Source organism: Bos javanicus, chromosome 17 (genome assembly GCF_032452875.1).
Source record: "Bos javanicus breed banteng chromosome 17, ARS-OSU_banteng_1.0, whole genome shotgun sequence".
Classification (NCBI taxonomy): domain Eukaryota; kingdom Metazoa; phylum Chordata; class Mammalia; order Artiodactyla; family Bovidae; genus Bos; species Bos javanicus.
In genome coordinates this window covers 64398902-64425685 of record NC_083884.1, presented here as the reverse complement: position 1 = coordinate 64425685, position 26784 = coordinate 64398902, and the positions used below count along the sequence as shown (strand labels likewise).

The following is a 26784-nucleotide window of genomic DNA, read 5'->3' as shown; positions in this document are numbered from 1 at the left end:
GGTGGCTAGTCACCTCCTTTAGTCCTGGGCCTCAACTTCTCCATCTGTAAAATGGGTATAGCAAGTAGTAAGACATGCCTCTTAGTGTTGTCACGAGGATCGAATGAGCTGATTTACAGCCCTGACTGGCACAGGGCCTGGTGCTGGAAAGAGTGTACCTCCTCCCACCTCGCTGCCCACCCTGACCCCAAGCAGGCACCAAAGAGAGAGCTCCTCAGCCTGGCATACACAGTCTCAGTCCTGCCTCCTCACTGGGACCCCGAGTCCTGCCCACCCTCTCTGAGCCTCGCCTTCTGAGCAGTAGGCAGGGTTCACATCCCTGCCTGAGCGAGTGCTTGTCCAGAGCCTGGGCACTGTGGGGCGGGGGCTGGCAGCCGGACTAATTTTACCAATCATGACCGCATCCTCTCAGTCTGGCATGAGGGGAACCTGGCATCAGAGGACCTGGGTCCAGTGTTTGCTCTCAGGGCCTGTTTTCCCATCTGTAAGTGGGTCTCCACTGTGAGGGGCTGGAGGCGCTGTTGTCCTCTGCCCCTCCCTCCCCTGTTCACCCGTCCCTCCCCTGTTCACCCGTCCCCCCCCGTTCACCCCTCCCTCTCCTGTTCACCCCTGCCTCGAGCCACAGAGCTGCGTTCAGCCTTTATTGACAGAAGACGGATCTCCAACACTACGATACACAGTCCTGGGGGTGCCCAAACACAATCTTCATTAACAATGACTCAAACATCTTGACTTATGGGAGGGGATGTCATGTCACACAACGCAGGCGAGCGGTGCTGTTCCAACAGGTAGCACTGAGCTATGAGTAATGATGGTGATGCTTGGCAGAAAGTTCCAGAATTTGGAAGAGGTTAGAGATGGTCCTTCAAGACAGGCCTGAACACCAAGCCTACCAGGTGACTGGCAGACCTGTGGATTACTCAGAAAATTCTGGCTCTAAGGTTCGGGAACTCCCAGATGAAGGAACCGAACATCCGGCGGGGCCAGAGAGGACAGTGGTTTAAGCGGTTGCCATGGTTTCTCAGCTTAGCTGGATGATCCCTGGCTTTTTTCCCAGTCATTCACCTGGCTCCCCTCTAAGCCAACTATCTGTAGAAACTGCCACTTGGAAAGTCAGTCACTGGCAACAAGAGAGGGAAAAAAGACACAAAGAAGGTCATGGGGCGATGAGACAGGCCATCAAGCGCCAATAAATACTCTGCATGGCAGCTTCTAGGGCCCCACTAGCCACGTGGGTCAGTGGCTTTACCTGGTTCACAATTAACTTTCTTTTCATCAGGTGTCTTCATTTCCAGTACAAAAAACCCCTTCCCATTCCTCCCATCCCATCCTGACTTGAAAGCCCCCAAAATCCAAACTAGGAGTCTCCCTTCTTAGGTACACATTTCAAGAGTTTTGAATCGTGACTAAGCATTAGGAAAATATCCGGTCTCTAATTTTAAAAAAATAGAATGTTTCACTGTATCAAAAGTGCTTGCTTTTTCTAAAAAAAGCAGTCCAAGACTGCAGAGGGCTTAAGAGTCAGTTGGAGATGTGATATATGGATCATTTAGGGGTGCAGGGAGGGATCATGGAATCTCATTCCACGGGCCATGGGCGGGGTTTGAAGAGGTGGCGTGGATGGGCTCCAATAAATATAAATAAAGGTACATAGGGTCACAGTGCCCAGAGCGGCTCAGGAATCTGCCTGTGAAACCTAACAGACTACGAGGGAAGGGGGCTGCCGGCCAGTGGGGCAGATGCCCGGTTCCGAGTTCAGCCTTCTCTGGTCCACGAAGGCTGGACAGTCTGCCAGCCCACCCCGGCCTCGGGGCCTGTCCGCTGGAGACTGAGACAGGTGTTCATCCCAGGAGAATAATTTAAAGGCCTTCCCACCGGGGTGTTTCCGTGGAGCACCCGTCCCAAAGTGGGCTGCAGGTTGTTCAGGAACCAGCAGGGAGGCAGACTGGAGAGACCTTGTTCTCAGCGCGGCCAGGCCTTGCGTCTCGAGCCTCAGAGGAGCGTCACGGGGGCCTTGTCCGCTCTTCTCTGTCCTGCTGAATTGAGGCGGGCCCAGAAACTTCCCCTGGAGGTCAGGCAAGGTCAGCCAGTAGCCACAGTTCAGAGACCTGTGGGAGGGTAGGGGGCCCTTCTTCCGACAACACCCGGCTCCATGAGCATCCTTCCAGGGCCCATGTTCTGGGGCAGGCGAAGCGGTCAGCTCAAAGCAGGGCTATTGGCTTGTTCCCTGGGGCGCCCAGGTACTGAGAGGAGGAGGTGGTGGCTGACGTGGCCACACTGTCCGGGGTCGAGTAGGCAGCGTAGAGACCGGTCACCTGAAGGTCTGGGAAGGACTGGTCGCTGCCACCAGAGACGGGGGTCAGGCCCGAGGCCCCCAGCTCACAGCCGAGCGGGGAGTCTCCGAAGGCCCCCAGCGTGTCCAGGCTGAAGCCTTCATCCTTGATCTCCTCCCAGAGGTTCCCTTCCAAAGACAGGAGCATTCATGTCAAAAGGACAGGAGTTCGAATCCCATCCCAGGGACGCAGCAAAGACCACACGTGGGGCTTAAACTCACGGCATCACAGGACAGTAGGGAGGGGCCAGCGTCCAGCCCCGGTCCTCCCCTCCCACCCCAGGCATCCTCGGGAACATCACCACCGTCTCGGAGCCTTGGGCTCCTCTGGAGGAAGTGAGATGATCAGAGAACCCACCTCCTGGGACTGCAAGGCTTAAACTAGGGGGTGCGTGGGAAGCATTCAGTCTGCGTTAAGTGGCACCATCGTGGTCAAAGTCAGGGGACAAAAGCGTGATTTCCTTTTAACTGCACGGTAATCCAGGGGAGAGGTGAGGGGAGATGTGAGTTCAAACATACCCATTTCACAGGATAACTGACCTAGTTAGTAACTTGCTAACTAACTAACCTGCTAACTTGTCCCGTTCCCTCACTAGACATGCAACTCCTTGAAGGAGAGTGGATTACTCGGCCCTTGGCGGGCTCATAGTAGGTGCAGCAGTGCATGGACGGTTTGTGAGGCCTCACTGAATCTGAACTTCCCTTGTTCGTTCATTCGTTCATTCCCTGCGTACTGAGGGTGACCATGTGGGTCAGAGCGTGACCTGGCATGAGGCTGGCACATGCAAGTTGACGCAGTTTCTGATTGACAATGTGGGGTCAGAGAGGGCTGGATTGAAATGCCAGTTCTGCCACATATAGCCAGGTGGCCTCAGGCCGAATGAGGTCTGAATGAAGAAACGGGACTTCGTTTCTCTTGGTCTAAGGTTTCTCAGCGGTGGAACGGGAGTGTGAAATGGCAGTGGCCTCCAGGACTGTCGCAGGCTGAGATGGGATGATGCCTCTGAAGTGCTTGGCACAAGGCCTGGTATACTGTAGGCGCTAACTAAATGCCTGCTGTGACATGATTAGGCGCTTGGGAGGTGTTTATTGAAGGAATGAGCCGTGGGGTAAATGCCGAGGGCTCTCCTTTCCCCCAGTCTTTCTGGCTGCCCCCTCCCCAGTCCCTCCCTCCCCTTCTGTTCCCCTCACCCGCTTCCTCCGACCTCACCCTGCAGAGCGAAGTCCATGATGCTGGGGTCCAGGGCATCCACCTCGGTGTTCATGTCGGTGCTGATGTTGATGAAGTCCACGGGCGCCCTTCCCATGGCAGGGTGAGGGAGGGGGCTGGGGCTCAGATCCGGCAGGGCGTGCAGAGGTGGGGTCTGGGCTGGGGCAGGAGAGTCCGGGGCCAGATGTGCCTGGGGCTGTACCTGGTGGTGCAAGGGGACCGACTGCAGGGACAGGGTCATCAGCGGCTGGGGTGGGAGCTGGGAGACGGCCAGGCAGCTGTGGGCCATGGCCACTGTGGTGGCGTGGGTCAGCGCCGGGGCCTCAGGCTCCCCTGGCTTGCCAGGGCGTCGGCAGCTTTCCGGCCGGTCCGAGATCAGCTTGTCCAGCTCCTCTGCAGGCAGGTGGGAGAGGTCATTCATCAGAAGCCACCCTCTAGCTCCTGGGCCCCAAGCCCAGGCATGGATTCAAACCCGGTATTATCAGCTGTGTGATCTTAGCAAGCCTTTTGGACTCTCAGAACATGAATTTCTTCATCTATGAGATGGCCTCACATACTCTACACGGGGGTTGTGGAAATGGAATGAAATTGCAAATGACATAGAGACTTGGAACAATGAGATGGGTCTCAGATAACACTGGCTTCCCTCATGGGGACAGTGCTTTATAGAATAATCCTGTAACTCTAGGACTTCACTAAAACCTCATAACAGGCCTACAAGAGGGAAGTAAGGCAGAGATTACAAATCCCACGAGACTGGGACAAAGGTTATTAACATACAGGGGGCCCTAGCCAGAGAGATGAAGCCTTGCTGTGGACTGAAAATTGGATCCTCCTCCTTCAATGCTCTTCAATAGAAATAAGATAGAAGTTACTCAAAATTATTTTGAGTTGTTGGCTTGTGTCTCTTTGACTGCAGCAGTTCTCAGACTGGACCACTAGGGTTGCACACGTTTTAGAAATGAGGACACTTAGAATTCAGAAGGTGAAATGGCCCGCCCAAGATCTCACACCAAATAGGAGTCAGGACGAGCCCTGGATATCAAACCAGATCCCACAGCTCGCAGCCAAGGGCCTACTGGGTCCTGCTATGGTCCTGATCAACTTATTGAACTGTTCACCTCTGAGCTAGACTCCCATCCCCTTCACACCCAAACTTCAGGTATGATGCTATCCACAGGGCCAAGCCAAATATTCCGAAGGCTGGGTGGCATTAGCCTCCCAGGTCACTCTTTCTATTCACATGTCACTCCTATATCCCCAGCTTCACATCTCTTAATTAAAAAAAAAAAGCAGGTGCAATATTTTTTTAAATCTAAAGTAACTCATGAACAGGGTAGACAGTTTGGAAAATAGAGAAACATGTGAAGAATATAAAAATTATCAGTGGTCTCTTCATTCACAGTAAAGATTTTGATGTATTTCTTCTAGTCTCTGTGTATACATATATATGTATATAGATATACGTTAATTGACACACAAATGGGTGTGGCTACATATGCATTTTAGAATGTGACTACACTATGTATATCGATTCATAACCTGCTTCTTCATCTATCATATTGGGAACATTTCTTTTTAGAGATAGAAATATTTTTGGAATACTAATACTTGCATGGTATAATATTATATCTATTTAATCTCCTATTGTAGGGTGTCTAGATTGCTTTCAGTTTTTTACCATCAGAAATCACTTCATGATAGATAACTTTGTTCATAAACTTCCTGCTCAAATCTTTGATTTCTTCAGCATGAACTGCCAGAAGTAGAATAAATGAACCAAACTGGGGACCAAATTTGCAAAGTTTCATGATATTACTTTGCCCTGGGAAAGTTTCACACTTTGCACTCCCACCAGTTGGGCACGACAGTGCTGATTTCTCCACATGGTAGCCCACGCTGGGCGTTACTGTGTTATTACTTTGGGGAGTCTGTTCCAGTATGGTAGGAAAGGTAGGGAAGCCTTGCTTTCCCATGCTTGTTTTGTGTGGCATGTCTGTGGGAGACACTGGGGTTGTTAGTGAGATTCTATACTCATTGCAGGATGGGCAGCGTGCAAGCTCCTGTGTGAGTGTGCGCGTGCGTGCATGTGTGTGGTGGGGCGCCTGGGCCTCACCGGGGTTGGCCATGCTCCGGTGGATGGCAGCCAGGTCCTTCCGCTTCCACTTGTGCATCTCCTCCTCCATCTTGTCGATGCGGGCCAGGTTCAGGGCCCACAGGCATCCCTTGCGTGAGGAGCCGCTCATCTTGTTCTCCACCTTCTCAAAGCACTTGTTCAGCGACAGGTTGTGCCGCACAGAGTTCTTCCAGCCGTCAGGAGCTGTCTGGGGGAAGAAATGGACCCATGGGAGACCTCTCTGCAGGGACCCCTCTCTAATCCCATCTCCCTAGGGGAAATCTCAGACTCAGGCCTAGAGGAGTAGGAGGGACAGTGTCCAATGCTTAACCTTGGGTTGGGAAACGAGAGGGAGCAGTGAGAACTGTGGCAACCAGGAGGGTCCCCGCTCTGATTAGAGGGGCAGCTGTACTTCAGCTCTGGGCAATGGTTAAGACACAAGGGCAAGGCCCAAGGCTTCCAGCTCTGCTCTTTTTCTCCTACTCAGCAGACAAGTGAGATGATGCTAATATGTGGATAATTTGTCGAGTGTATTAAATGCCTATCATTTTAAGTGCTCATACTTTATTGTAAGGTAACCAGACATTGCGATGCACCTCACACCCTCTTCATTTTACACACAGTTTCTCTGTGTTTGCATCATTATGTTTTACCGAGTCTGTGCTGAATAGCTAGATTGACCCTCTAGCCTTTGCCCCCTGAGATGCCTGGTGAACTCCTATTCATCCGTCAAATGCCCAGCTCAAATGCCCCCTTCTCTTTCTGGATTTCTTGGCCCATGTCTGTGTGAGTGCACATTGCAGATGTCTTTGGACATGCCTGCTGCTGCCGCTAAGTCGCTTCAGTCGTGTCCGACTCTGTGCGACCCCATAGATGTCAGCCCACCAGGCTCCCCCGTCCCTGGGATTCTCCAGGCAAGTACACTGGAGTGGGTTGCCATTTCCCTCTCCAATGCATGAAAGTGAAAAGTGAAAGGGAAGTCGCTCAGTCGTGTCCAACTCTAGCGACCCCATGGACTGCAGCCTACCAGGCTCCTCCGTCCATGGGATTTTCCAGGCAAGAGTACTGGAGTGGGGTGCCATTGGACATGACTCGGGGACTAAAAGGGTGGCTTAGTTTGGCCCAGGTTCTAGCACTACCAGGGAGAGACCAGAGCCACTCCAGCCACCCCCAACCTGGCTGAGGCCCCTCACCTTGAAGTAGGGGAAGTGTTCCTTCATGAAGCTATAGATCTCGCTCACAGGCAGGCTTCCTGTCTTGCTGTTCTTCAGGGCCATGGCGATCAGACAGCTGGAGGCAAAATGTGGGGCAGGCCAGATGTGAAGGCATCTCAAGCTGACAGCCCAAGGTCCCCTCTGCCAGGAAGTTGGCCCTGCTTAACCCCGTTGGTACCAGCCCCTAGACGCTTACAATGTTAGCTCTAAATACCTTTTCATGGCTCTATGTCTTTCCCACCCTCTGCCCTTGACCTTGAGCTCAGCTATTTGTAACGATTTGAGAAATCTTGTCTTTTCCTCCTTTTACCCCTTTCTCATTAATGGGCCTTTAGACATTAACTGGGCTGTTTAACTGCCTTCCCCAAATCTTGTGAAGTACCCAATACTATTATTTGATGACTTTCTGCATCAGAGGGAACTGAAGCTCAGAGAGGCCAAGCCTCTTACCCAGGGTCACACAGCTAGCTTGTGAATGACAGAGTGGAGCACTGGGCTTAGGGTCTGGAGTGGGTTCTCAGCCCTGGGAACTGACTGACCACATGACGATCCGTCCTGAGAATGGGTCCCACTTCCCAAAACCTTCCCCTGGGAAGCCTAGGCCACCACACCCATCTCTCTGAGGTGCCCTCGAGACAGCCCTCACCCCTCTCTTCCCTGAGTCCCCCACCGTCCCAGCCCCCCAGAACCTCACCTGTAGGAATAGATGGGCTTGGGATAGTGTTTGGGGTGCAGTTCCTGGGATGAATGCACAGCCATGCGGGGCTGGGGGTAGGGAGGCCGTGCCCCAAACGCGGAGCCATACAGGCCCACAGGAGCGCACTTCCCATCGGGGGTGGGGGGTAAGGAAGGGTGGCAGGGAGAGAGATGATGAGAGAGAGCATCAGTCACTCACAATCACCCCGCCACACCCCCATCTTGAAGACGCAGGATTTATGGCCCTGGCAGACCATCTTGTCTCCCCCCAGCACAGAGTTTTGGGTGGAAATCAAATGAACAACCCCATGACATGGTGAAGAAAGTTCTTCCCATGTTCTGGGTGGGTAAACTGAGGCTCAGAGCAGTCCCTAGCCAGCCCAAGTCAGGATTGTCTGCTTCTGAGTTCAGGCCCCCCTCACCAGCCCGCAGTACCTGCTGGACACCTGAGGGTAGCGGGAACTGAGGTTGCGAGGCGGCAGAGTACAGCTGTGGTGGGTTCTGTAGGCTGGACGAGGGCTGGCCCCCCACAGCGAACTGGTTCATTTGCTGGGGCCGGGAGAGAAGGAGACGAAGGGTCGAGGGCGACCCCAGCCCTGTGGGACACCTCCCTTGCTCCCCGACCCACATGGTGGCACTTACACTGGCTCCGTGGTTGGTCAGGGGACTCAGACCCAGCACGCCTTGGGGGGCCATGCCAGGTGGGCCTTGGAGCAGGTGGCCTGGGGTGGCTGCCACATGCAGGTCAGCCGCCCTGGCCAAGGCACCTGGAAAAGGGAAGCGCAGAGATGCCTGGGCTGGGGGAATGGTGGCTGTGGACAGGGACAGCCCCACCCCTGGGCACCTCCAGAGAATGAAGCTGTCCCCTACCCTTGGGGCTCAGCACATAGTAGGTGCTTGGCAAACCATGTCTCTGGATGATAGTGGTGAAGAGTGGGTTCCCACCTTCTCTTCTGCCAAGGATCAGCTCAGGAATAGCAGATGTACCCCCTTCTCCTGTGCTGGGTCTGTGACAGGCATTGCTAATCTATCACAGAGTCTCACTGCCCCAGCCTGACTTTAGGTAGACACTGCCGATCAAGCAAAGCTGATGTTCAAAATTATCCCGCCCTGGGGCCTTCAGCTCTCCTTTGAGCTCTAGCTGCCACCTGGGCTCATCCTTTGTGCTTTGGTCTGTCTACTTTGTCCTTCCATCTCTGACCAGACCCCTAGTTCCCTGAGAGCTGGGACCACATTTTATATAACTCAGTGCTACAAACACCTCACATAGTGACAGGCACGCAGGAGATGTGCGTGATGCAGTGAAGGAAGGGCTTCCTTACTTCACAGTTCCCATCCACTGAATGCCTACTGTGTGCAAGGTACTTTCTGCATTGAGTCCTCCAACACCCCATGAAGGCAGTTCTATTATCTTTTCATCATAGGTGAGGAAAGAAGTTCAGAGGCAAAGCCATCTGCCCAAGGTCACATAGCTGTCCCCTCAGGGTTCTAGATCAGGGATTGAGAAACTATTGGCCACCAGACCAAATTGGCCCACAATATGTTTTGTAAAAAGTTTTATTGGCACATAGCTACAGCCATTCATTTACATATTATGTATGGCTGGTCTTGCACAGCAGTGACAAAGTTGAAATGTTTCAACAGAGACCATCTGGCTCACAGGGTCTAAAATATTTACTGGCCCCTTACAGAAAAACTGTGCTGACTCCTGCTGATGTCTTGGCCAAGAACAATTTGTCCAATGAAAGAAATACTCCTAGGTGATACGTTTTTAACTATGGGTCCTTTAACTATGGGTACTGCAGTGATTGTTTTTGTTGATTTTTTTTCTTCTTATGACACACTTTCTGTGTCCCTAAACATTTAATCCACTTGCTATGACTGCAAACAGGCTGCCATTTGTTGAGTACCTACTGTGTGCTGGGCCCTGTGCTCAGTACATTTTAAACAAATATTTGTTTATTTATTTATTTGGCTATGCTGGGTCTCAGTTGCAGCACACAGGATCTTTAGTTGCAGCTTGCATATGGGATCTAGTTCCCTGACCAGGGATCGAACCCAGGCCCTCTGCATTGGGCACTCAGAGTCTTGTAGCCAGTGGACCACCAGGGAAGTCCCTGTGATACTTTCTTTAAAGAAGTCAAAGTACGTAAAAAATTTTTTTGTGGTAACCATTTTAAAAAATTGAAGTATCTGCCATGGAGAAGTACATTCAGCACCACCTTGAATAACATTAATATTAAATCACATTCTTCTAAGGTTTTTTTCTGGCTTAAGACTGATAGTAACTTCTGGGACTTTCCTGGTACTCAGTGGTTAAGACTTTGCCTTCCAATGCATGGGGTGTGAGTTTGATCCCTGGTCAGGCAGCTAAGATCCCACAATATCACTTCTGTTTTATGTTTTGCTTTTTGGCTGCCAAAAACCAAAAAGTCAAAGCATAAAATGGAAGCAATATTGGAACGAATTCAATAAAGACTGAAAAATGATTCACATAAGGAAAAAAAAAGTTGAACTATAGTTAATTTACAATGCTGTGTTAGTTTCAGGTATACAGCAAAGTGATTTAGTTATATGTATGTGTGTGTGTGTGTGTGTGTGTGTGTGTGTGTATAGGGACATCCCTGGTGGCTCAGACAGTTAAGCATCTGTCTACAATGTGGGAGACCCGGGTTCGATCCCTGGGTCAGGAAGCTCCCCTGGAGAAGGAAATGGCAATCCACTCCAGTACTATTGCCTGGAAAATCCCATGGACAGAGGAATATATCAGATCAGATCAGTCGCTCAGTCATGTCATATATATATATATATGTCATATGTCATATATATTATATATATATAATATATATATATATAAACTTTTTATATATAACCTGAAAATCTTTTCCAGATTCTTTTCCCTTATAGTTGTTTAGTTGCTCAGTCGTGTCCAACTCTTTGCAACCCCATGGACTGCATGCAGCATGCCAGGCTTCCCCGTCCTTCACTATCTCTCAGAGATTGTTCAAGCTCATGCCCATTGAGTTGGTGATGCCATCTAACCATCTCATCTTCTGTCACCCCGTTTTCCTCCTGCCCTCAATCTTTCCCAGCATCAGGGTCTTTTCTAATGAGTCAGTTCTTCACATCAGGTGGCCAAAGTATTGGAGCTTCAGCTTCAGCATCAGTTCTTCCAAGGAATATTCAGGACTGATTTCCTTTAGGATGGACTGCTTGGATCTCCTTGCTCTCCAAGGGACTCTCAAAAGTCTTCTCCAACACCACACTTCAAAAGCATCAATTCTTTGGCAATCAGCCTTCTTTATGGTCCAACTCTCACATCTGTACATGACTACTAGAAAAACCATAGCTTTGACTATACAGACCTTTGTTGGCAAAATGATGTCTCTGCTTTTTAATACACTGTCTAGGTTGGTCATAGCTTTTCTTCCAAGGAGCAAGCATCTTTTAATTTCATGGCTACAGTTACCATCTGCAGTGATTTTGGAGCCCAAGAAAATAAAGTCTCTCACTGTTTCCATTGTTTCTCCATCTATTTGCCATGAAGTGATGAGACCAGATGCCATGACCTCAGTTTTTTGAATATTGAGTTTTAAGTCAGCTTTTTCACCCTCCTCTTTCACCTTCATCAAGAGGCTCTTCTCTTCCTCTTTGCTTTCTGCCATAAGGGTGGTGTCATCTGCACATCTGAGGTTATTGATATTTCTCATGCCAGTCTTGATTCCAGCTTGTGCTTCATCCAGCCCAGCATTTCGCATGAGGTACTCTGCATGTAAGTTAAATAAGTAGGGTTACAATAGCCCTGATGTAGTCCTTTCCCAATTTTGAATGAGTCTGTTGTTCCATGTCCAGTTCTAATGGTTGCTTCTTGACCTGCATACAGGTTTCTCAGGAGACAGGTAAGGTGGTCTGATACTCCCAACGCTTTAAGAATTTTCCAGTTTGTTGTGATCCACACAGTCAACGGCTTTAGTGTAGTCAGTGAAGCAGAAAATATTTTTCTGGAATTCCCTTGTTTTTTCTATGATCCAACAGATGCTGGTAATTTGATCTGTGGTTCCTTTGCCTTTTCTAAATCTAACTTGTACATCTGGAAGTTCTTGGTTCATGTACTATTGAGGCCCAGCTTGAAGGATTTTGAGCATTACCTTGCTAGCATGTAAAATGAGTACAATCATGCGGTAGTTTGAACATCCTTGGGTATTGCCCTCCTTTAGGATTGAGTATAGTTTCCTGCGCTATACACTAGATCCTTGCTGTTCATCTATTTTATATATAGTAGTGTATACGTTAGTCCCAAACTCCAAATTTCTGTCTCCCCCACCACCCCCAACCCAAAGTACTCCTAAAGAAGTAAAGGAACTGAACTTCTGTAAAGGGTCAGACAGCAAATATTTTAGGCTTTTGCCAGCCACTTGATCTGTCTTGTCTGTGGTTTATAACCTTTGAAAAATGTAAAAGCATTCTTAACACAAAGGCCACACAAAAACGAGCCATGGGCTGCGTTGGCTCCCAGAGGTGGTCACCTGCCGACTGCTCTCGGTGTTCTAGATGTCCCGGGGTGAGGGGAGGGGCTGTCTTTATTCTGTGCTGAAACCTGAGCTCACACAGGGCCTGGCACACCATGATGAGCAAAAGAGCGAACCATATCCCTCTGGGGAAGGTAGAATTAGTCCCATTTTACAGAGGCAGAAACTGAGGCCTGGAGAGAGAGAGAGACTGACCTGGCCATGGCCATCCCTTGGTTCACGGAAGCACTGGGCGTCACCTTTCCCCATCTCCCTATCCTGCTGCACCTTCCCGCCGCCCCGCCTCACCCCTGTGCCTACCTGGGTGCGTGTGTGGCGCACTGGGGCCGCCCAGGTCCACACGGCCACTCGCCATCTGCTGCAGCCTCGGCACATCCACGGCTGTGAGCCACGACAGCGACTGCAGGTCCCCGGGAAGGTCATCATCGCAGGTGGCGGCCAGGAGCCTGCAGGGAGGGGCAGGAGCTCGGGCGGGGGCGGGGAGCTCAGGCCAGCTCTTGGGGGCTCCTCCACCTCTGGAATCACCCCAGAAGCTTCTCACCTCCCCCAGGCCACCTCACCTTCCAATCTGCCCATCCCTAAGGAGCCCTCTTTAGCAGCCAGATTGCACATCCTCACACCTTTCCTTCATTTATTCACTAGACACATCTTACTCAATTCCCTACCCCCAAATGATAAACACTAGTGTTTGTGTGAGGACTTATTATGTGCCAGGCACTGTATCAAGTCCTTCCCAGGTAGCAACCCAGAGGACACCCCCCAGTCACCTGATGAGGCAGGTGTTATTCTTCCCATTTCACAGATGGGCAAACTGAGGCTCATAGCCCCGAGTCACTCACCCAAGGCCAACCCAGAACAGGAAGTGGTAGGGCTGGAACCCCAGCCTGAATTCCTCACCATGACCCCAGGCAGCCCCTGGAGCTTCCAGTTAGGATACATGCCCCCCACAACTCACCCAATACCAGAGCAAAAACATTTCTTTATATGCAAAGAAAGAGTGCCCATCAAGGATACCAGGACAAGTACCCCCAATTTGGGGTAACCATGGCTCCCCAATGTCCTTCAAGTGCTCACCCCACACCTCCAGGGCCCTGGACCTCACAGTACCATCCTGTCTGTGTTATAACGTAGTGTGTTTGCAAACCGGCCAGGGGCCCACGCCAGCCCCACCACGCCTGCCACCCCACAGGCCAGGCACTTCCTGGTCTGTTGACCCAAGGCCCACCGTCCCAATTTTAAGCTCCAAGTTTCAAAAGTAGGTGTCCTGGGACCTCAGAGAGAGTTGGGGTGGGGGGAGGTGGAGCCTGGGGTTTTCTCGTGAACAGGACCGTGGACCCAGCTGGGGCATCAACCTCCACCCCTCCTGCCATCTGCATGGCCCCTCTCAAGCGGTTCTCTCTCTTCATTTCTCTTGCTCTTGCTTCCTTGTGTTTTAGGGCCACAATTAGCGTTGCCATGGCACCGGCTGCTCGGTTGTCGCGGGGCCTGGGCCCTCAGCCCACCAAGCTAGCATCAGGTGACCGCCTGGCCGCCCTGGCGATTGGCTGCCTCGTAGGAAAACACAGCCTGGAAACGATTTGAAAACTCTGCCAGCCCGTGTCGGTGGCAGCAGTTGGCCCAGCTGCTGTCCCCTGGAGGTCCATTGTGTGACAAACGACTGTTGCCCCCATGGCACGTGGCTCCCATTGTCCTGGGGTCTCCCTGCAATTGTTTTTACAGCCCCCCCACCCCCAGGCTGCTGCCCATTCGACCCGCTCATAACTCATCCGGATGAGTGACAGCCACGGGCCAGGCCTGGGTGATGCCATCTGTCCCCTCGGGCCCGTGGAGACCACGGGGTGAGGCTGAAAGCTTGATGTGCCGCCCACCCAAGCCCCCTCCTCGCCCCGGGGCTGGCCGACCTCCCGGCCCCTGGTGGCGGGAGCCCCAGCCCTGCTCAGTAACCTGCTATGGCTCCCCAGTGCCCTTGCGGCTCTGCCTGGCGGCATCCTTGCCTCCTCCTGCTCCGAGGAGGATTGGAGGTGAAACCCTGGTGCCGGTTTCTCAGGTGGGGGCCCCACCAGAGCGCTCTGAATGGTGGCATGGGGCTTGTAAACACAGCAGGGTCCTGGGCATCACCATGGGGCAGGATCTCTGGAGGCAGGTGACTCTGTTAGGTGATGTGTTATTTAAGAGCCTGGACTCTGGGTTCTAATCCTGGTCTTACACACTTACCTGTGTGCCTTGGGGCCACTGACTTAACCTCTCTGAGACCCAGTGTTTTTGATCGACAAAGTTGGGCTAAATAATAGTTCCTATCGGACTTCCCTGATGGCTCAGTGGTAAAGAATCCACCTGCCAGTAGAGGAGATGAGTGTTCGCTCCCTGGGTTGGGAAGATCCCCTGGAGAAGGAAAGGGCAACCCACTCCAGTATTCTTGCCTGAAGAATCCCATGGACAGAGGAGCCTGGGTGGCTACAGTCCATGGGGTCACAAAGAGCCAGACACGACTTAGCAACAGCAATAGTTCCTATCACACAGAGTATGATCAGGATTAAAGGTACTGTTGCATGAAAAGACTTGGAACCATGTCTGACTTTGCTGTCATTAATATCAATACTAATGATAATATTAGCCAGGTCCTCTGGACTTCCCTCGTAGTGTAATAGGTAAAGAATCTACCTGCAAGGCAGGAGACCCAGCTTTGATTCCTGGGTTGGGAAGATCCCCTTGGAGAAGGAAATACTGGGTTATTCTCCAGTAATACTCCAGTTACACTCCAGTGTTCTTGCCTGGAGAATCCCATGGACAGAGGAGCCTGGTGGGCTCTGGGGTCACACAGACCTGCCCCTGCTGCTGCTACTACTAGCGGCTTCCATTTGCTGAGTGCTGCTTGTGTCCTTTGACAGGCCCATTTTACAGATGGAGAAGCTGAGGCCCTGAGCTCGCAGATGCTCTGAGTTTCTTCCCCCAGAGTGAGAATCACAGCTGTACAGGTGGTAGAGGCTGAGTTAATGGTGCTCATCTGATCAATCTTTTCTTTTTTTTCCTGCTGCTTGAGAGCCCCATCAGGCTTCCCTGGCCCCCACAGCAGCACACACCCCCCCACCCCAGCCCCCCCAGCCCTGCAGCGGCCTGGCGTCCATCCTGCCCCTGGTACCGCCCTGCCCCCACACGGGAGCACAGTCCCACCTCTGGGACAGGAAAGCCCTTTCGGCTCTCTCTCCCCAACCCAACTGTGCCCACCCGTGGAGGCTCACTTCAAATCCTATGTTCTGGCTTCTTCATGCCAAATTCCCGCCCCTCACTTTACCCACATGGAGACTGAGACCGAGAGAAAGGAGGCAGTTTGTTCCCAATGTCATCGTCCAGGAAAGGACTAGGGAAGGGACTCCGGGCTCGCTGTGTGGGCCCCTTCCAGCCCGGGAGCACCTTCTCCTCCAGGAAGTCTTTGCAACCTAGACCCCAAGCTCAGAGACCCCGTCCGCACCCTGGGTGGGTGAGTCCTGCCCGGCCATCTCTTTGCCCAGATCCTGCCTCTCGGCTCACGGAGGGCTGGCCCCCAGTCCCCATCACCCCAGGCCTCAGCACACCGTGCAGCTACTTCAGTGCCTGCTTGGCCAGTCAAACAGGTTGACCCCAGGCCACCGATCCAGAGAACCTGGGTGACAGGACAGTGACTGTCACGTCCAGCAGTTTAGCTGTCCTCTGCCTCCTCGAGCCCTTGCAACAGCCTCGGGAGAGGGACAAGGGGCAGGCAGCCCCACTTTACAGATGGGAAAACTGAGGCCAGACCGGCAAAAGCAAAATTGTGGCCAGGACTCAAACCCGGGTCTGTCTGCTGCACTGTGGGCTGTACCTGCGGCACCACAGGCAGAGAAGCCCCATCCTCTGGGGGAGATGCCCCCATCCTGAGTCTGGGGCTCTCAGCAGGGGCCGTGTGGACCAGCGTCACCCAGGAGCTGGTTCCACTGCAGAATCTAAGGCTCAGCCCAGTCCCTGGAGTCTCACACTGGGGCTGTGGGGCCCTGGAATGTGTGTATTAGTGCCTCCCTGAGCTCTAGGGGGCGGGGGGTGGGAGACAGCCCGGAGGGGGTGTGGCAGGGGCTTCACACAGCTCAGGCTTTGCTTGGACAGATCCGGGTTCAAGTCCTTATGATTGCCTGTGTGACCTTGAACAAGTCACTTGAAGTCCCTGAGTCTCCATTTTCTCATCTGGAAAATGGGAGAGGAACAGACCGCTTCCCCCTGGGCTGTTGAGGGCATCAAGTGAGACAGCGTGTGTTCAAGCCCTCCCTCCTTGGGGGCTTAATGCTCATTCTGGGGGTGGACAACCAGACCCTGCTCCCCCTGCCATCTCTGGCATCCCAGAGGTTGTCTGGTCCTCCCTCCCAGCCAGGCCAGAATGCCAGCCTCTGTGTGCCTGGCACATGGCCTTGCCAGTCTCCTGCAATGGCTGTGGCTGCCCGGAGCTATGCTGGAGCCTGCCGGCCCTGAAGCCTGGCTTACGTCCTGCTGCCCCTGGCTCATCTGGCTCCAGGCACCTCTTCATCGTGGGTCACAGGAACCCGGAGGTGATGCTCTGGGGCCTAAATGGGAGTGTCCCATCCCCAGTGCCCAGCCTGGGGCCCTGACCATCTGTTTCCTTCTCTCCCACCCTCCTCTGCTCCCTGCAGAGGCACACAGCCCCTCTCCATGGTGCCGTGTGAAGGCCCCCAAAACCTCCCCCCACCTGTGCCTTGAGTTTCCTCATTCGAGGTGCCCCCAGGGGCCTACTTTCTGCTCTGTCCTAGAGAACTTCATGTTAAATGGCCTCAACCATGGGATCCGTGGCAGTTGTGACAAGAGAAAGACTTTGTGGTTCAGGAACCACTATGGCTTCTGAGCCACAGGCCCTCGGAAAGGCACTGAATTCCCCAGCCTCAGTTTTCCCACCTGTAAAATGGGCACAAATGATAAACAGAGCTGCAGTGTCTTATACTGTGCCCAGGACTGGCATGTCAGTGTAGAGGTGAAGTGGCTTGTGAACTGTCCTGCCATCTGCGAGGGTTTGGGACTATTGCCACAAGTGAGTGTGTGTGTGGGCCTGTGCCAGTCTCTTGAATGGGTTTCTCATCTGCTGGAAAATGATGGACGTTTGAGATGCAAAGGAAGAGGCAAACCCAGCCCCATCACCCTGGGGTCCCTCTGTGTCTATGGGCAAGGAGGAAAGCATTCCGCCAACCCCGGGTACCATGTCACTGATACCTGCCCACCTAGGCTCACCCCCAGCGAAAGCCACAAGGAGCATGAAACTGCAAAGACCCAGCTCCTTCCGTCTGCTCCCCCACTCCCCCACCCCCATCCTGCCTCACCCCTGCCCCTCTGCTCCAGCTCTCCCCCTCTCCTCGCCAGTGTCTCTGTCCTCTCGGTGTGTCTCCCTGTCCCTGGGTCTGAGGGGCCCTGTAATGAAGTCCTGGCCCCGCTGTTCCTGTCTGCTGACATCAGACGCGCTTCCGCACCTCCTCAGCCTCCGTCCCCTCCCCTGCAGAGTGGGGTGAAACTGACAGAGGCCAAGAGCCCGGGAGAGGCTCTTGCTAAACCTCTACCAGCTTCCTGCAGTCCCTTCTCTCTCTGACCCAGCACCCACATCATCCCCCACCCCCGCCCCCGTCTCCTACAGACTCATCTCCCTCCCACACACTCCCCCACCCATCATTCCTGTGTCCCCACCGCAGGGCTGCCATTGAGCCAGGCTTTCAGGGGATGTGGCTTCCCTGATAGCTCAGTTGGTAAAGAATCTGCCTCCAATGCAGGAGACCCCTGGTTCGATTCCTGGGTCAGGAAGATCTGCTGGAGAAGGAACAGGCCACCCACTCCAGTATTCTTGGGCTTCCCTTGTGGCTCAACTGGTAAAGAATCTGCCTACCATATGGGAGACCTGGGTTTGATGGCTGGGTTGGGAAGATTCCCCCAGGAAAGGGAAAAGCCTGGAGAATTCCAGTCGGACATGACTGAGTGACTTTCACTTTTACTTTTTGGGGGATGACAGCAGTTAACCCAGGCGCCTGTGCTCAGGTAATTCCCACATGTCCAGTTTCCCCATCTATAAAGCATTACTGGCTTTATATATATATATATATAAACACATATAGTTCTTCAGGGTCCCACTGGCCCTAGGACTCTAAGAAGGTGGAGTAGCACCCCAAGGTTAGAAGCAGGTGTGAACCCCAAGACAGGCCGGCCTGAAAAACTTCCTGACTGTATGACCGTCACCTGCCCTGGGACTCAGTTTCCCTATGTGTAAAATGGGAATAATAATAATAGCACCGACCCTAAGCGGGCTGTCGAGAACACATTGAGAGTTCATCTAAGCATCAGATCAGATGAAGCATCTAGTTTTCTGCAGAAAAAGTAGGTTAAACTATTAGCTCGGGGGCTCCAAAGGGGACCCCTGGCAATGCACCCTTCTCAGACCCAGTGGGGGAAATTTGTCACCAGCTGGGGATCCTCATTAGTGAATGGAAAGCTTTGGGGTCAAAAAGAAGACGACCTAGGTAGCACTCCAGAGTCCCCTTTTGAATGAAAGGGTTCCCCCACAGCTCTCCACCCACTCAGGGGGCAATCTTCCTTCTCAAAGCTCAGCCCCACTCATCTTATTCTTATTAAAATACATACACACCCCAGGGGGCACCATCACTCCCTTTCAGAGACAGGAAAGATGAGGCCAAGCCCAGTGAGCTGGCCTCAGCCACCTCCTGGCAATGGCCCCAGGAACCTGCCCCCGCACCTCCCGCCTGTCCCTCCGGGGGCCTCAGTTGCCCCATCTGGAATGTCGGAGTTGAGCCTCTCTCATCTCCGTGGGGCAGCCACTGGGACACACAGCCTGCAGGGCCTGGAGGACTATAGAGGTGGGCAGCCCAGCTCTGCTGGAGAGTGGGATGCTGAAGGGTACCGACCCATTATGAGGGGGTCACGGCCTGGAGCATCTGAGAGGGGGCAGACCCCGGTTAGGAGCCAGGTGGTACCCTGGGAAAATCAGCATCAGAATAACCTGTTATCAGTGCAATGGTGCGTGTGTGTGTTCAGCGGCTCCGTTGTGTCCGACTCTTTGAGACCCCATGGACTGTGACCGCCAGGCTCCTCTGTCCATGGGGTTTTCCTGGCAAGAACACCAGAGTGGGTTGCCATTTCCTTCTCCAGGGGATCTTCCCGCCCCAGGGACTGAACCCGCGTCTCCTGTGTTGCAGGCGGATTCTTCACCGCTGAGCTGCGAGGAAGCCCCGCCAACAGCAGGGCCGCCGTGTTCAGGCGCTTCCTCTGCGCCTATCACTTCGCTGTGTTCCGTGTGGCCATCACGCATTTCTCTCTGAAGCCTCTGGGCTTATCAGAAGGGGTGGGCCCCCTGCAAGGCTATCTTCTGCACTCACCGCATCTAGAAAACCTGGGCCCAGGGCTCCTGTGCTTCTCCTTCTGTAGCATTTTTGTGTAGTTGGTTGTGAGTGGAGGCCCTAGGGTCCACCAGGCTTGGTTTTGAACCCCACCCAGTCCTTAATAGCTGTGAGATTTGTCTGCAGTCATCTGCCTCTCTGAGCCTCAGTTTGCTCATCTGTAAAATGGGGATGCTAACACCTGTACCCATCTCATAGGGGTTTGTAAGGACTGAGCGTAGTTCAGTGGGACACCCCAGAGCACACATCAATATGCATGGCATGCTAGCAGTTCAGATTAGCGTACACGTCCTCAGCAGGGTATGGACTCAGCATGAAGCAGGCTCCATGGGGAGGGACACCGCGGAGGATCTGACTCAGGAAGCATCTGCTTCATTCCACTAATACCTCCTAAACTCCTACTTGTCAGGCCCTGTTCCGGCAGGCAGACAGAATTCCCTCTGTCCAAGGAAAGAACTTTCTAACTGACCTAGGGATGCAAAGGAGGAGAGGTCTACCCCTGGCATGCCCATCTTCCTGCCAGTCCACTCAGGTCTATAACTCCCTCATCTCCTGCCAACCTGTGGAACGGCTGCTTACAATACCCATTCCTCAGATGGGATGACTGAGGCCCAGAGAAAGGAGGAGATACCCCTCAGCCTCACAGCATGTCAGCAAAAGACCTGGGATTTAAACCACCCACCCTGGAGCCTCTTCACTTGGATACTCTGCCAGCATGGCTGAGCTATAGCAAGCTGTAAGCAGGAAGGGCAAACGCCATTCATGTTGTTTTTAGGAGGATCAGGCTGCAAGGTACCTCCATGCTGCTGGGGCCACTGGTCAGGGGCCCCTGTGGTGGCCCTGGGCAAAGAGAGAGATCCTTGGAGTCCATGGCTACTGTTCTGCACTGGCCAGGGGGCCATGCTGAAAACACTGAACAATATCCTTCATCAGTTAGCTATGTTCATTGATCCTTTGGAGGGATGGAAGATGAGCCAGGAGAGCGGGGCCTGGGGTGGGTGAGCCCCAGGAGACCTGGATCGCAGTCCTGGCCTCGCTCCTAATGGAGCAGGGGTGGTCTTTGTGCAGGCGACTCACTGCCTTTGATCCTCAGTTTTCTCACGCACAGAACAGAGGTGATGGAAGGGCCTAGCTTGCTTCCTGGTTCAGGGTAGGTAGATCACTGCAGGCCACAGTGCAGGGTTTGGCTCAAGTACTAGGCGCATGTTTGCGGAAGGGGTGGATTTCATACCCAGCATTCAGAGCAGCCTTTTACAAGGGACATCAGAACCTGTCACTGTCCTTAAAATCCATTAGCGTAGTAAGACTCAAGCTCTTTGCCGTGATCTGACCCTTGACCATCTCCTCCCCTCACCCCTTTGCTCTAGCAAACCTGCTCATCTTTCAGGCTCCCCAAACATTCCATGTTCTGTTTGCACATGCTGTTCCCTCTCCTGGGAATGCTGTTCCCTGCACTCATTCACAGCTAGTGCCTTCCTGTGCTTCTGACCACAGCCTAACCGTTCCCTCCTCCCTCGTCACCCCCATCCCTGGTGGTCCTTGCAGTGTTGTGTCTGAGGAATATTTAGCATTTTGTCTTGAGTTATTCATGTATACATGTTTCCGGTCTTTCCACTCAAGGAGGGCAAGGACAGAGAGGCCCTCTTTTGTGGTCAGCACCCAGCAAAGGACCTGGCACCCTGTGGGCATTTATTCCATACCTGCTGGAGTAGCAAAAGGAAGAGGGATCTCCCCCAAGTTCAACCCAGTTCAGCTCCAACACATCTAACATCCCCCAATTTCTATCCAATTCCTGCCCAGCTTAGACACCACCCCTCCCAGGAAGCCCTCCCAGACCAGCCTGGTATCTCCTAGTCCTTCCATCCCCTGGAATGACTACTGCTGCTAGCATCTACCCTGGCATAGACTCCTGAGCTCACTGATTTATTTTAACCCTATTATCTGCCTTCTCAGTCCAGTTCAGTCGCTCAGTCGTGTACGACTCTTTGTGACCCCGTGGACTGCAGCATGCCAGGCCTCCCTATCCATCACCAGCTCCCGGAGCTTACTCAAACTCATGTCCATTGAGTCGGTGATGCCATCCAACCAGCTCTCTCTCAGTCCAGAGCCCACATTTAACCCTTTACTTCCTATCTTGGGGATTCTTAGAGTTGATACAGCAATTGTGCAGTGGAAGGAACAGATGTTTGAGGTTTGAATCGTGTCTCAGTCCCTTTGTAGCTGTGTGACCTTAGGCAAGTCACTTCAGGCCTCTGTGCCTCAGTTTTCCCACCTGTAAAATGGAATAAGAATTCCCCCTACAGAGGATAACTGTGAGGATAAGATCAGATAACTTCTAAGAAAGGGCACGAGGCAGCTACTCCAACCACATTTCACTGTTTTCTCCTCTGGCCTTTCATTGTTACTGGAGGGGTTTGCCCAGAAAATATTGTCTCTGTGGGGAGTGGGGCAGAATCACAGAGGCACATCTGTCTGTCCATCCGTCTGTCCACTATGATTATAACCAGAAGGTTTTACCTGCCTTCTGGAGATGTGGTTAGTAAGAGATTGTTACATCATTACTAACTGTTCTTGTTTCCAACCCAACCTTTACACAAAGAGGATTAGCATTTCATGGAGCTGTTTATTTAGTGAACACATCTTTTGTAAGATCTTCTGTAACCGTTTACAGGAAGAAGAAAATCAAATGCCATTGTAGCAAGCTCAGAAAGTCCCCACCGGGGATAACATGAGCATAACATGCAACGATTTGATTAGGAATTTGGAAGAGACTCTTTCCTTTCTAGAACTTGGCTTGGGACTTGGTGCGCATGCGAGTGCCAGATGCATGTTTCTGGGGGTGGAAACACAAGACCCGGAAGGGAGACGGCACCCCAGGAAGGCTACCTCTCGTCCCTTGCCCTCGGGTAGCCTGAGTAGCCATCCTGGCCACCCCAAACACCCAGAAGGGCGGAAGGTTGTAAAGATACTTGGATGGTCACTGCCCATGCCAGATGGAGCCCCCCCCACCCAAGGAGGTTACAACCAATGAGTGGAGCCATTCTGGAATGAGGGTAAACCATCCCCCACACTCTATGCAGTGGGAAGCTTAAGAGGAAAGGCAGGTGGTGTCTGCTTGCCTTGGTCCACAGGACAGGATTTTGTCATCACTTGAGCATGCAACTTCCCTGAGTTTCTCTGGATGTGCTATTTCTCATGTGATACTTATCCATTCATCTCTCCACCTAAGGCAAAGTCACCTCCTTTCTTAGGGGAGGGACTGAGGGTCTGGGGAGTCAGTACCCTGTATAAGGCTCTGTGATGATAACTACTGAGCCTCATGGTCCTGGGAGAACCTGAAGTTCCAAGGGTCAGCACCCTGCCTCCTCTGGCTTCTCTGGGCCTGTTTTCCAATCTGTAAAAGGAAGTTGTTGGACCTGATCTCTAGAATAAGGAGTTAGCACACAGGAAGTACTTAATACCTCTCAGGGTCTCCTGCTACCCTGAAGAGAGTGGATTTCCAAGAGTGTTGAGCCAAGGGGGAGACCAGCTAACCCACGCTAAGCAGGAGCTGAGCAGGAGCTGTTAGCCGTTGCTCAGGCAATCCGGGCTGCCTCACCCCTTGGCCCCAGGCGGGCTGGGATGCCGTTGCCAATTTGCTGTCTAGGCCCAGCCTGACTCCGGACAGCTCCCTGGGGGACACGGCAGCTGCTATGCCCCCCAGCCCCAGCCTCCCATGCACAGCCTCTGAGAGTTAACGGCCAAACTCCGCCCCTGAGGATGGAAGGGCAGGCGGCTGGGTGGAGGGCTGCAAGGGGGCTGGAACCAGGCTCAGAGCCACTCCCTGGAGAGGCGGGAGGGGGAATGAGAAGCCCATAAACTTCTCCTGGGCTATTATCCCGGGAGAAAAATGGGAGTGGTCGGAGAAATGGGAGTGGGCTAGGGGGAGTCACTGTATAATCACAAAAGCTCCCCTCCACAAGAAAGCACTCTCCCCCGGGTGTGGCTGATGGATGCACAGGCTCCTCCCAAGGACCTGCGAATTGGGCTCTCACGGCTCCGTGTCACAGATGAAGACACTGAGGCACAGAGAGGGGCAGTGACTTGCCCAGGGTCACACAGCCATGAGGTGGTGGAGCGACTTGCTCTGTTCCAACCCCCTGTGCTCTTCACCAGTGGGGCGTGGGAGTGGTGGCCGTGGTACCCTCCGGGTGAGGGTTTGAGTCCCCACTGTCCCTGTAACTAGCTGCATCCTCTTGTTAAGTTGTTTAATCTAGCTGAGCCTTGGTTTTCTCATCTGCCAAATGGGCCCAACAGTGCTCGTTTCATAGGGTGGTTGTGGCACAGGGCAGGCAGGCAGGTACCAAAGCGTTAAGAAACCGTCAGCTGTTATTGTTGTTGTGGTTGGTATTTTGTTATTCTGCTTTCTATTTATGCTGTTTAACATAAGAAAACATCCCTGAATCCCTATGAAAAGGAAAGGCTGAACCCTCCAGGATTTCCCCAAGATCATGTAGCAGGCAAGTGACAGAAATGAAATTTCTTTTAATCTAACAACTGTATGCAGTGGGTACCATTTCTGTCCCCATTTGATGGAGGGGGAAACTGAGGTTCAGAGAGGTCCACACAACCAGAGAAGCTGGGATTCTGACCCCAGAGCCAAGCTCCTGACTCTGATGTTGCCCCCAGTCCACCTGCCAGGGTTTAAAACCTTTCAGCACAGGAAGCCCAGAGGTCTTTGGTTGTGGGATCTTGGGGAAAGCATTCCACTTTTCTGAGCCTCGGTTTTCCCACCTGTATGATGGGGGCTCATCAGAGCAGCTCCTCAAGCTGGGCATACAGTAGGTGCCCACAAACTGCTGTGTACCTGGCACGTGTCTAGGCTTCCAGCCCTACCCACAGCAGCCTCTCAGCAAACCCTTGTTTGAATTCATGGCCTTGTTCAGGTCTCTGAAGGCAGTCTCCAGATCCACAGCCTTCTGGAAGCAGTCACCCTCTAATTGGGGTCTGTGGTCTTCCCCAAAGGCACCGCTGGTGAGTTGCAGCAGCTCCAGGAGGCCAGACAGCCCCTGGGTAAACAGGGCTGATCCGAGGTGACAGCCTGCTCTTCCCAGGCCAGCCCCTGTCCCGTCCCCACTCCCTCATGTGGGCCGTGCCCCCTCCACCCAGGGGCACATGGTGCTTGTCTTGGGGGCAGGGCACTGGGAACCAGGGCAGGCAGGCCTTCAGTGGCTCACAGGGGAGAGAGGCTGAGGATTCATTTTTGTTCTCCTCCTCCCTCCCTTCGCTGATGACCTTGAACAAGCCCTTTCTCCTTTCTTGGGGGGCATTTCCTGGAGGCCTGTTAAGCTCACTGGAGGAGAAGCCATAACTGCTATTGTCATCTCAACATCCACCCAGATGCCCAGTCTCTCACCCAGGAGGGGACTAAAGACTGCAGGTTTCCATGGCCCCACTGCCCCCAGGCCACAAGTCACACACCCTCAGAGAGACACCACCTTTAAAACCAAGATCTTCTAGTTCGCCTGCAAAATCACAGAACTGAATGTAACCGTAGTTCTTGGGCAGTTTCAGAAACCATAGCCAGTGCATAAACACTTCAAACAATTCAAAAAGATGTCATTTGTTATTGTCGAAGCCCTCACCTGTATTCCTGTGGAGAGGGGTGGTGATTTTGCCCTGAGTTTCGAATAATTCCTGACATCATGGATGATATGTCACTTTCTATCATCTCCTTGGGAAAAAGACAAGCAGAAAACAAAACTGCCATCAGCAACGATGTGGACAGGATGGAAAACTCATAGTTTTCCCCCAATTCAAAAGGATAGAGCTCAACCAACAGAACACTTTGAAAAAAAAAAAAAAAACTAGAGAATTCCTGGGAGTCACAAGTCACTTTTCCAGGGCAGTTCTACAGGGTTTTAGAAGCAAATGAAGAGAATGGAATGAAATTCCAGGCTCTTTCAAATTAATGGGGGAAGGGCAAAGGAAGTCTCTAGAAGCCAAATGTCAAGTCCTGGAAAACGTGGACTTGCAAAATAGAAATCAGAAAAACCTGATTCCCTTCCAAGCCTAGTATTGTCAACCACAGCTCAGTTAGGATCACTTTGGAAAAAATAAAAAAGGACAGCCTGATGAGTCATGGACGTTTCTCTGGGGGAGCCAAATTCCCACTTGCAAAGGAAATAATCTCCGCAGGGCTCCCACCCTGGAACTGGCTTCAGAAATGTCACATGCCCTTGCTGGAAAACCAATCCAAACCCCCACCACTACCACCACCACTCCATCCTCAGCCCCCACCCCCGCTACATACAAACAGTCTTTAAAAGAAATCTCCCTTAAGTTTCCCAAACTCTGAGCCTGAAACGAACACCGAAACCCACTAGACTCTCAGATCCGCCCCCAAAGTCATCAAGGATTCTTGGAGAGGAGGAAAGGGGAGCAGAGAGAGGCAGCCCCCCGCAGCCCCTGCCCCGAGTCTCCCCCCTCCCAGGAAATGCAATGCCGGGCACTGCCCGGGAAGAGAGAAGCAAAGCAGACCGTGCAAGGCGGTACCTGGAGCTGATCCTGGCTGGGCCGCCGCCGCAGGCGCTCCTGGGGCGGGCCGGGGTTTCCGAAGAGGGGGGGCTCCCTCGCGCTCGCCCCTCGCGTTCCGCAATTTGGCCGCCGTCGCAGCTCGAACCGTTTTTAAATTTCCCTCTCTGGAGCTGTCCAGCTCAGAGCATGCGCAGTAGCTAAGTAGGGGGGCTTTTCCCCAAGGGGTCAGTTACAGGGCAGGGTCAAGGGGATTGCAGCGGACGTTTCCCAGCAGCAGCGAGCCTTGCATGCCCCGGGGGCTCTGGGTGGGGTGTGGCGCAGGGGGTAGGGACACCCCTATTCAAACTTTGCCAGCAGTGGCCCCCAAAACTGCACTCCCGCGAGCATGCGTTGAGGAGCAGTGAGTGGGAGGGTGATTTAGGCCCAAAAAATTAAGTTGCAAAAGGATGCTGGGTGCATTAAAAACTTGCAGTCCGTCACTGCCCAGGGGGAAAGCAGATGGGTGGGTGTGGAGATCTGTTGCAGCCCCCTCTCTCTCCCTCAAAGGGTGTTTGCTGGGGGGCGGGGAGGGAGGTGCGGACAGGCCAGGAGGCCGAGTCGGGGCCCCAGGTAAACACGGATTCAGGCCACCTGTCTCTTTAAGAAAGTTGCGTCCGCGCGGATTGGCGCGGCGCGCTGCCGGAGGGGCCCGCGGAGCTGGGAGCGCTCGCGCCGGGCGCCTGCACCTGCCGGGACCGCTAGGGCGGGATACCCGGGGTCCGC

At 53.0% G+C, this 26784-nt stretch overlaps 1 protein-coding gene and 1 non-coding gene across 2 annotated transcripts; one reads left to right on the top strand and one right to left on the bottom strand.

The window, feature by feature from the left end:
* Nucleotides 1-673: 673 nt before the first annotated feature.
* FOXN4 (forkhead box N4) lies at nucleotides 674-25216 on the bottom strand. Its single transcript, XM_061385128.1, has 8 exons — nucleotides 25131-25216; nucleotides 12398-12543; nucleotides 8004-8335; nucleotides 7567-7694; nucleotides 6852-6948; nucleotides 5659-5866; nucleotides 3543-3935; nucleotides 674-2461 (listed from the first exon to the last, which is right to left on the bottom strand). The coding sequence occupies exons 1-8, from the start codon at nucleotides 25214-25216 to the stop codon at nucleotides 2202-2204; spliced, it is 1650 nt and encodes a 549-aa protein (XP_061241112.1). The 3' UTR covers nucleotides 674-2201.
* On the top strand, nucleotides 17830-17903 carry TRNAW-CCA (transfer RNA tryptophan (anticodon CCA)). The gene has a single exon. It is a non-coding gene; the product is annotated as a tRNA-Trp (tRNA).
* Nucleotides 25217-26784: the final 1568 nt, after the last annotated feature.

Coding starts and splice junctions, on each gene's coding strand:
- FOXN4 (XM_061385128.1), bottom strand. CDS start 25,216: ATGATAGAAAGTGACATATCATCCATGATGTCAGGAATTATTCGAAAC. Junction 6,949..7,566: donor AAGCCCATCTATTCCTACAG/GTGAGGTTCTGG, acceptor TTTTGCCTCCAG/CTGTCTGATCGCCATGGCCC. Junction 3,936..5,658: donor CCGGAGCATGGCCAACCCCG/GTGAGGCCCAGG, acceptor ACCTGCCTGCAG/AGGAGCTGGACAAGCTGATC.